The 10,520-nt window shown below is 45.1% G+C and overlaps 1 protein-coding gene across 2 annotated transcripts; it reads right to left on the bottom strand.

Moving 5' to 3' along the window:
• Positions 1-356: 356 nt before the first annotated feature.
• On the bottom strand, positions 357-10,112 carry AKAP3 (A-kinase anchoring protein 3). Of its 2 annotated transcripts, none has more exons than XM_025171454.1 (3): positions 10,005-10,112; positions 1,844-3,949; positions 357-512 (listed from the first exon to the last, which is right to left on the bottom strand). In XM_025171454.1, the coding sequence occupies exons 1-3, from the start codon at positions 10,110-10,112 to the stop codon at positions 357-359; spliced, it is 2,370 nt and encodes a 789-aa protein (XP_025027222.1). The 2 variants fall into 2 exon arrangements, with proteins under 2 accessions (XP_025027222.1, XP_087984574.1); XM_088128448.1 differs by having other exon boundaries at positions 1,844-3,925.
• Between the last annotated feature and the right edge of the window lie 408 nt (positions 10,113-10,520).

Here is a 10,520-nt window from a genome sequence, read left to right as displayed (position 1 = left end):
TTGGTGGGCTTATTTATTTTTTATTGAGGGTTTCATGGTCTATGTTGCATCTGATTTAACCTGCTCAGAGCCTTCAGGAATAATGTACAAATGGTTAGCCATGCAACTGTTCACTGAACATTGGACAGAGAGCAGATTGCTGACACGGCGACTGTGGCTTTAATATAATAATAATAGCCCTTGGCTGAAAGGCCTGGAAATAACACTTCCCACCAATATTAAGTATTTCCTTCTTTTATTCATTTGACTGCTCAGCAGGGGGTGGGGATCAGTAAAACTCATATCATATTTGACCAATGAGCGCTGTAACAAGGGGGACTAACAGGGGCACCTGAAGAACCCGAGAGATGCTGGGCTTACAGGTTCTGAAGCAGCCAGTCCAGGACTGGCAGCCGCACAAAGTTGCCCAGGGCCTCCCCCAGCTGCCTCTCCTTCTCATACTTCAGCACGGCTTGCATGACTTCTCCAACGCTGTAGTTCCTCTCCACAGCCACCGTGGAGAGCTGTTGAAGCTGCAGGAAAGGAGGAGATGCTTAGAGGAAAAGATCTGGCACGCGGGTGCTTTCTCTCGCTAAGACCCATCCTCCCTTTTTCCAAAATTCTCCTAGTCCCCCTCTTTCTCTAGGCTGCAGGTCCATTTAAGCAACCAGCAGAAACCTGGGGCAAAATGTTTCCTCTATATATACATATATGGGTCCATCCAAAAGAACCTGTGCGCAAAAAGTAATATATCGAAGAATATTGCTCCAACTCCTTTTTTCTTTCATGGAAAAAACGAGGCAAGACAGGAACACACGAGTTGCATCCAGGACTTTCTCTGGAATCTGTTCTGTCCCCTGGGCTCTTTCAGAGGCCTTGGTGGAAAGAAAGAGATCCCAATTGTGCCTACTATGCATCTCGGAGCTGCATCACTGGTCCTATGCAGTACTGAAGGGAGATACACAGTGCCAGTAAGAAGAAAACTAGCTGGGGGCAAACTTCACCATGAGCACACAAGAACTGTGTTTGCATAGCACAAAGGTTGGATTGACGTGATGGGCTCAGTCCTTAGGCGGCTTCTTGGGTACCTGGGTTAATAGACTGGGTGCAGCAAGGGGCGGGAAAAGGTTCCCTAACATGATGCCTGAGCCAGCCTTAATAATGAAGTATCACCAGGACGAATTTCCAGTGGAACTTGCAAGCAAGATTTGCAGTGGTCATGCCCCTCGCATGAACCCCTTGCCAACATAGGAGCCTATTTTCCTTCTGTGGCCACTAAGCACACGAACCTCTTTCTGATGATCAGGAGGTTTTTTCCCCTGACCAATAATTTATACTTCACTGATCTCTCTCTCTTGAACATAGATATTATTATTTTGCTGCAAAAGCCAATCCTGTAGAAAACTATTCTGCAAATAAGGGGCTGCAAGAGATTAGGAATATATTGGAAATAAACAGAATTGTTGATTCTTCCTCCCTTTTTAAAACATTCTCACATGTCCAATTTCTCTGTAAACAGTGGAAGAATTGTCAGCAGAGAGCAAAGATTAAAAGCAACCATGGTCTGCTCAACGGAGCAGGAGGAAGGGGGCGAGAGAGAAAAGACAAGGGTGCAACACAGTTTACTTTACAGGAAGTGAGTAGATAAGAAATAGGTGAGATGAAGGGGGAGAGGTCCTTTGCCTAAACACCCCTGCCTTGATCATAAATGTTGATTAATATTATTATTAGTATACAATTAAAAAAAAAAGAATAGAAACAGTGTTTTTGTCCCTTACAACATGAGCAGAACCACAACGCTATCCTATTTTATTTTCCCCTCACACACTATTCCCCCCTTCCTGCCCTGTGCTTCTAGTTTTACCTTGTTCAGGGTTTCTTCATCATCATCCATGAAATATAATGCTGGGACGTTCAGCTGAGAGGCCGCCACCCACTGAAGGATGGCTTGGAGCTGCTTGTTGTGAATGTTTTCAGGAGCATTCTGGTTAGTCACAACCACCTTCCGGCCAGAAGCCGTGTCTTCACCAGACCCAATTCTGCTTTCCACATTTTCTGTGCCCTTCGAATAGAAAGGTCCCCCGAGATCATCTCCATCTCCTATGTCTCCGAGTCCTGACTCAGGATTGCTATATTTGGCTATCATCAGACACAGCTTGGTTACTGTGTCGACCAGGTTGTCAATGAATGGTCCGCTGCCTCCTTCCTTCCTGTTGACGTCACACTGGTCCAAAATCATTTTGGTCAGTCCAGATATGGCATCTTCATAAGAATGATCCACTTCTGAAAGGCCCGAAGGACCTGGGCCCTCCGGATTCTTGTAAGCACTCCGGTATGCTTCATCTGCCATCAGCGTCCCTGAATTTCCTCCTAATTTGTTGACGGTCTCATTGATGAGCTTCTGGATGAGCATTACTACGACGCTCGACATATCGTTTTCCGCATTCATCTCAAACTGTTCATCCTCACTTTGTCTTAAAGCGTCGGACTGTTTTATCGAGCCGATGCCTTTATCCTGGCCCAGAAAGCCCAGGGTGCCAGCTGCCTTGCTGGCTCGGCCCCCTTCAGCCGCATCCTTAATTGCGTTCTCCTGCTGCACAAGATGATACTGTATCAGCAATAACGCTGTCACAATCAGGTCTCTTGCCCAGGAATCTGTGGAAAGGTTGGAAAGGTCTTGATTCTCTTGGGTTGAGAAAGCCTTGGAGGGAGGGGAGTTTGATCCCGCGTTGTCATGCTGTTGCTTCTGCTGCCACATGCTGAGGCCCTCTTTGATGATGTGATTGCCAACTGTTTCTGCACAGGTCATCTCCTTATCTTTCATGGTTTCTGTTTTTGCAGCAGAAAACCTCATATTCTGAGTCTTTGCATCAGCCCCCCGACCTGTCTTAATGGTTGCAAAGGCCATGCTGTGGGATTTGGCCTTCTCGTTTACCTGCTTTTGCACAATCAGAGCATTGTGCAATCGGTTCAGCATGGCTTGCACTATTTCAGAGGCCTTTTGACTGCCTTGGGTGAAGAGGCTCCGCTTCACAGCAGAAACGAAGTCAGAGTCAGTCATGAGTGTCCCCGTGACATCATGAAGGTTTTTCATACAGGAGTCAATCAGGTCGGACACAACCTCTTTGGAGTGCTTCAGCAGCACCTTTTTCAACACTGCGCAAGCGATGTTGGAATCGTTTACTTTCACTTTCATAGTCTTCATAACAGAGACCATCATGTCTGAAACCACATTGTTGGCATAAACCAGTATCCCTTTGCTCAGTGAGTTGCTGTATTCATCAGGACCGAAGCGTTTCCTGTGATTGCACCCTTTGCCTTCATCCCGGAAAGGCTCGCTTTTATTTGGTACTTCTGTATTTTCTTCTTTATAATAAAAGGTAGTCTTCTTCTTTGAACTGGGGCTTTCTTCATATTTGCATTCACACATCCTGGTAGGATTGTGCTTGCTCTCCTCTGTACCCACCCCAATCGATCTGTGGCCGTGGTCCCCTGCCGCGGCATAGACTGTGTTATGTATGCATGTGTTGTTACCTTCAGACCGGTCATTCATCTCTTTGCGTGCCATTGCTATGGCGAGGTTGGAAAGCCGGTTGCAGTAAAAAGAGACTTCATCTGGGTCAGGATTTGGGTTTGGTGAAGCAGAACCGTCACTTTCTTCATCCTTAGATTCCTTTTGGCAACCCGCCTTCATGGCCAAGTGGAAGTTGGGAGACCCCCTGTTGGAGCTGACGTTCAGACTGAATTCCTCGTCGCAGACACTGTAGGCCCCTGGAGAACGGACATTGCGCTGGGCCATGCTTTGCCTTCCTGCAGGCACCCCTCTCGGTCTCGCCCTTCTAGCGTTATTACTGGCATTCAACACATTCTGGGCTCCAACTGCGCCCTGCTTTTCCAGACCTTTTCGGAGCCAGCTCAAGGCCTTGAGTGGATCAGAGGAAGTCTGCTGGAAAAGCTTAGCTGAATCAGTCTAAGAAATGGAAGAAAAGATTGTTTTTACAATAAATTACTCCCCATCATCTCATCCAATTGAACTGGTGTGCAATATGTGGGAAGTCATTCCCTCATACACTGGATATCATTACCATGGATGCCAGAAAACTAGCAGCTACCTTAAACTGCTGTCCTCAGTAGACACAGAACTGAACTATACAACTAGGGGCATCAGGGAGCACAACTGTTCCTGGACTTTGGACAGCGGGCAAGGAGTGGCCTCTTGAAGGCTCCCTATCCACAGTCCTTTGGGCAAAGAAAGCTAGCACAAACTTAATATTCCAGCTGTGGTTTTCTGCAGGCATAGTTTTATTCTTTAATCTGAGACTTTTGTTTTATTCTTTTATTTATTTTATTAATCTTTTATTCTTGAAAAAAGCATTTTAATGCTCTTTCATAGCATGTCCCTAGTATTTGTAACTCGTCATGTGCTAAGGGCAGCATCTTCTGCAAAACCCACAGGAACACCTAATCTCTGTGGGAGGGACTGATCAACCACTTAAATGAGAAACACTGACTTTTTTCTTCTGAGTACAAAAATTGGATAAATGCAAAGTGATGTAGCCCGCCCACCAATCACTGTATCTTAAAACCCTTACAGGGCAAACCACATCTGCAAGGAACACTTTATTACGATACTTGCTTCTGAAGGGCTTGGCCAGGAAATTCAATATTAGAAGAAAAAAAGCAGAGGGGTTCGCCGAATTGATTTTTGGATGGGGCAGAGATTCTAGGTCATAAACTTCATAATTTCTCTATAATCAATCAGACAATCTGTCTCTGGGAAAGGTTTTCACTGAGATGGAGCTTCAACATCCTTCCATCTTTTATCTAAGTATATATGGCCGGCCTTTTCTAACTTTGTTACATGAAAATAAAATCCTTCCCATGGACCTTCACCTCCCAGATGCCAGAGAATGATAAATTTCCAAGGGGACACTTCAAGAGCAATATTCATGAAGCATCTCAAAGCATAATTCAGACCATTAAGTCCAACCCCTGCTCTGTACAGCAATCCACTTTAAAGCCTCCCAGCCATAGGGTCTCCACCTTCTCCAGAACATATTTTAGTGACAGAAGCACAGTAATGGATTCTCCTTCATTTGCTCAGAGAAAATAATTCTCATCTGGTTCTTTTCATTTCCAGTTGGGAGCTGAAAGGAGCAATAAGGAGCAATAAAACAAAAGGAAGGAAGGAAGGAAGGAAGGAAGGAAGGAAGGAAGGAAGGAAGGAAGGAAGGAAGGAAGGAAGGAAGGGGGAAAGCAACAAATTAAATCCAAGATGAATCAGAGATCTAGACTGGAGACTTCAGATCTTGCCAACCCATTCAAGATTAAAGACTGAGAACCCAGGGAACTCTGAGGAGTGTAAAAGGAGTTGAGCCAATTATTTATGCCTAAGAAGCTTCTCTTACCCAACAGAATGGAATAATGATGTGGAATGAGCAGGTGAAGATTAGGAAATGCAAGCACTGCTAATCTTCCCTTAACTGACACTTTAATGACTTAAGAATATTAAGGACTAGATAAATTATTCTGCTCCCAACTTGATTTGGACATAGATATTGTGGCAAGTGATTGCCACCTCATTGCTCAAACCATGATTTCTATTTTTGATCAACTAGCTACTGTTAACCATAAAAAAGAAATACATCTGGAGGTTGTATATGGAGAATCAAGCAGAAAAGAGGACTATGGGGCAGTTAAAGAACCCAGGAATTTATAAGAGTGATGCTATCCGAATGGTGAGCAAAGTGAGGCGAAGCAGATACCAAAAGGTTTAGAAAAGAAAAGCTGCCTGGGGATTGCCACAGATGATCATATCAAGGCAGATGACATAATCGAAAGGTCATTATTCATTATTTGAGCCAACTCCTTTGATTAAACATTTATTTTAGTAGTTTTGATGAAATTTATTTGGATCTTCCCGCTTCTCTCTCAAAAAGTCTATGTACAGCTTTTCTATTGCCCAAGAAACAATAAATCTCCTCCACAAAAACATTCAAACAAAACAACCATAATTTATGCAGCTCTCTCAGGGGACCCCCCGCCCCAAGGACAAATGCTGAGAAACCAAAAATGATACTAAAGAAGATGAGGAGATGGAAGAGCAAGAAAAAGGGGGAATAAATAGTTGACATATACTGAGCTATCACAGATACAGCAAAAGTCAAAGATGAGGATGATGAAGATGATAATGATGAGCAGAAGCCTCTGGCTATGTAGTCTCTCACCGTAGATCAATAACCCAAAGAACACTTGAGGGCCTTCCCCACCTGCACCTCAGCACAAGCAAAAACATGTCCCAGCAACGTCTTTTCTTTTTTGGTCATGTCTCTGCAATGCTCATTCTCCTCTCAAAATGCGAGGATGGCAGGTGTTCTGGTGCTTCTTGGTCACTTTAGATGGATGCCAACAAGTCTCCTTTGCTCCCCCCCGCCCCGTCCCCAAGCACTCTCCTCCGCTGCCATTCTGTTTTCTCTTTCCCTGCAAAACCAGGGGGACCCCCAGGATGGCCTCCGCTACGTGCCACAGGCTTGCAGAGGGTGAGTTCTGTGACAGTGGGCTTTGGGAGAGGGCATGTTAGACCCACAGTCTCCTGCTTCAGCTTGTACAGATCATGCCATCAGCCACCACTTGCTGCCTTCCAAAGACCACTAAACAAATGGTTGTTAGACCTGTGGAGTTGGTGAGCAGACTCACACACTGCTTTGCCACACTCAGGAAAATAAGATAGCAGGTTGAGCAACCTGTCAAAATTACCACTTCGCCAAATCCCATTTCTGCATCACTATCATGAATGGTGGATAGTTTCATGCTGAAGACTGCATGGATGTTCCTGAGGAGAATAATGACTTTGTGCATTATTTCACGCTTGGTCTTCCACAAGGCTGATATTCCCCAGGCCAACCCCACCCCCCCACCCCCACCCCCACCCCAAGGACCACAAGTGGCCCTTGAAATGGCTGGATGGGAAGGGGCCAGTCCTGCTGTGGGCCAAATGAACCCCAGCAGCTTCCAAAGACCCCCCACCCACCTCATGCAACACATGATGTTCTAACAGGAAATGTTCTTCTGTTTCCTGGGGCAAAACACCACTTTCCTGTCAGAGCGCCTTGATCCGGATTAAGCCGGCCTCTGCAAGAAATGGAGGCTCCAATAGGAGCGCACTGTTTCCTCAGGAGTGTCCTGGAGCAGAATCATCGCTCTGTGTCTGAGGCGGTTGAGCTGTCTGCAACTAAGGAGGGGAGAGGTCTTGGGGTCACGGTGGAAACTCGCAGAAGGGACTGACTCTGCCAACGCTGTAATGGCCTTACTCAGTTCTATGGCGTGCCTTCCTCTGGAACACCATGCCCAGTTTGTTTGTTTATTAAATTTGCATGCCACCCATCTCCCCCAGTAGCCACATTTGAAAAGGACAACCAAATGATCATGGGGCTCAAATAGCTTTCTTATGAGAGAATGCTAGATTGTCTAGGGATTCTTGGCTTAGGAAAAGAAACTGCACATCGGCTTCTGGCCTCATTCACAGGCAGCCTTTGGATAGGAAACAACCTGATTGGAGTGCATTTCAGCAGGAAATGTGGTTAAACAGGGCTGTCTGTCTGTCTGCCCACCCCATCCCTCCCACACTGGTTGATTTACAGGTCAGCAGAAAGGTTGACTTTAGTGAGCCTTGATTTCTACCCCAACCCCAACCCCTTCCCACCACACTGGACATTCCTTCTACCTGCAGGTCAACAGCTGGAACATATTTAGAGGTTGATGATAGAGGTGGCATAAAAGCATCTGTAATAAATAAATTCCCAAACTTCTAGGGAGCCACTGCCAGTCAGTTTAGACAATACTAGGCTAGATGGGCCAGTATACACATTTTGATATTGTATAGCACCAGTCGACTTTAGCATGTATTTCAGGAAGAGAAGAGAAATACAAATTGGTACCCAAGTTACTTCTTTGCTGTCAGGTAATGGGAGAAGGAGGAATCAGGACTAGGTCAGCAAGTCCTAGCCATCAGAGTTACGATTTCCACTACTTAGCAGGGTTAGGGTTGATATAAGGAGGACCTGTGTCCTGAAGCATGATTGTAAAACTTTACATAAATAGCACTAGAATGTTTAGTTTTACTGATCATGGATTGCAATAACGTTCTACCTATTTCTCTTTAATATTGAGCTAGAATCTATGTACTTGTAACTTTAAAGCACTATTCCAGGGATGACCTCCTTGAGCATGTTGCACCTGCAGAAAATGTATTTATTTCTTTGTTCAATTTATATCTCAGCTTCCCCCTAGGAGCTCAAAGCAGCTTTCATGGGGATCTCCCTTCATCTGATCCCCACAACAGCTATCTTGGGAGGTAGGTTGGGCTGAGAGAGAGGGGCCAAAGTCACCCCATGAAACTCCATGGCTGAGGTTGGACTTGAACCTGGGTCTCTCTGCTCTAGCTCAATCCCTTCACCACTGCACCCCCTGGGGCCTTGGAGAATGTGCAGCTGTTTCTTCTCAAAACAAATGTACCTGGTTCTTTTAATCTCTCTCCACAGAACTTAGTTTCCAGCCCCCTAATCATCTTACTGCATTTCCCTGAACCCATTCTAATTGATCTGAGTTCTTGAATAAATATTGTGACTAGACTGAAAAGATTAAATCCCATTATTTGCTTCTCATGCAACATAAATCTAGCCTTTTTGCAGAGGAGTGCCCCACTGGCTGACTAGCTATTATTCCAAGATTCTTTTCCTACTTTCTATTACCGAGTCAGATCCCTCCCTGTGCCTATTTATTTTTCTCTAAGTGAAGAATGTTCTCTTTTAAATTTCCTTCTGTTCTTCTACTTCCTCCTCTGACCTATCAAGATAAGTCTGAACGTGGTGCAGGAAGTGCCTTCTGGTGCTTGAGTGCTCCTGCTCAGTTGTGTCATCTCTACCTTATGGCCTGAGATATGTGTATGAACGTGGCAGAATTCTGATTCTGACTGGCACTGGATGGAAGCACTGAATGGATGCCTCCATTTGCAGGGCTTGTTGTCCTTCACATTCTGTGTGTTATGGAAATCTTTAATCCAACTCTCTTTGTCAATATTAATAACCTCATATTGCATGTTGAGAGCTGTGGCTAAAAGTGGAGAGGTGGGTAAGAACAGCAGGCAGACGTTACAGCTCAGCCTTCTTGACCTTATAAAACTGCAAGATAAAAACATTGGTTGCCTTTACATTTTGGAGAGGCCTCTTTAAGCAACAAATCCAACGGAGGCACCTTGACATGCCTCTGTTCTTAAAAGGTATGAATGGACAAAGAAAACAACAGTGGAGAAATGGAAAGGAGTTGCCACCAGGAGAATCTGAGGTCAACTTTGACAGAAGAGGGATGACTAAACTCTCAGGCATCTTACCAAATGAACTCTATTATTTTTATGTGTTGATGCCAAGAAATCAGCCTGAACCTTTTCATAGACAAAGCATCCCAACCCCCCCCCCAACTCTTCCTCTTCTTGGAGTCCATTGATTGATATGTGCTTGGTTCAGCTAAAGCAATACTGAACGGTCTTCCAGGCTTAATTACAACTTGGACTCACCACCTTCTGAGCTGAGAATCTGTCTCAAATCCTGGGCCTGGACCACTGGCATGCCTCTTATTATGTACTTTGTGCCCACAACCGGCTCCTGTGCATCTGGCATCAGTAGATATGGTAGGCTGCCAAGGACTTGAGCTCTAGCATTTCTACGAGTAGCACTTAAGACAGAATCAGGAGACAATCTTATGTGCCCTTCATCTGAAAATAAGAGCCACTGGCGAGGCAGGAACATATTTCTGAACAGAAAGGTTACTATGGGCAGCGTGCCAAGAATACCTTTGTTAAATCCCAGACATGCCAACTTAGTAGGTTTAGAAAATCCAATCCAGGGCATGCTGTAGAGCCTATCGACTGGGGGAATCCATATGTAGCCAGTGGAACAGGCTCCTGTGGCTTCGTGGACATCCATATTTGCTGTGCTACCAAGCCTGCTGGCAGAACACTGTCTCCTTACCATCCAGTTCTGTTGCTCCTTCTCCTCCTCCTCCTCCTCACTGGGTGTGTAACGCTTTATTTTACACAATCCACTCTGGCTCTGTAACCAGTCAATGCTCTCTGTCATCTGAGAGGAGAAGAAATTACAGCTAACGTGAAGGTGGCCATTTTACCTTAATTGTGTTGAGCCAAGCATCTTCTTTTTCCCACACTGGATAGTTTTTCAAACTGAAAAAAAAAAATTGAGGGGGGAAAAAAGGCTCTGCCACTTACCAGTTTTTTATGGCCACGAGCAGGGCTGCCTGTATGTTCTGCTTCTGCAGGACCGCAGAAGGTGATACAATATCAGCAGAAAATTTCAGCTTTTTGGCTAGCTTGCATAGCCCAGAGGATCTTTCCTATATGTCCCCTTTTCTGCTGCAATGAAATGTGAGGTAAATAAGCTGCCTTTGGGGTTTTCCCAAGTATAGCGCCTTGATAGGTTCAGGTACGCAACAGTGAAGCATCCTGGGAGTATTCTGACTCTTGCAACACC

This window comes from Python bivittatus, unplaced genomic scaffold (assembly GCF_059951505.1).
Source record: "Python bivittatus isolate LINGU-HERP-01145 unplaced genomic scaffold, Pbiv_v1 ctg000010_np1212, whole genome shotgun sequence".
Lineage (NCBI taxonomy): Eukaryota > Metazoa > Chordata > Lepidosauria > Squamata > Pythonidae > Python > Python bivittatus.
This window is presented reverse-complemented; position numbering and strand designations above follow the sequence as displayed.

What these genes read in the sequence shown, in the direction of transcription:
- AKAP3 (XM_025171454.1), bottom strand. Translation starts at nt 10,112, where the DNA reads ATGACAGAGAGCATTGACTGGTTACAGAGCCAGAGTGGATTGTGTAAA. An exon ending in AGGAGCAACAGAACTGGATG is followed by an intron (nt 3,950 to 10,004) that starts GTAAGGAGACAG and finishes TCCATTTCTTAG; the next exon opens with ACTGATTCAGCTAAGCTTTT. An exon ending in ATGAAGAAACCCTGAACAAG is followed by an intron (nt 513 to 1,843) that starts GTAAAACTAGAA and finishes CCTTTCCTGCAG; the next exon opens with CTTCAACAGCTCTCCACGGT.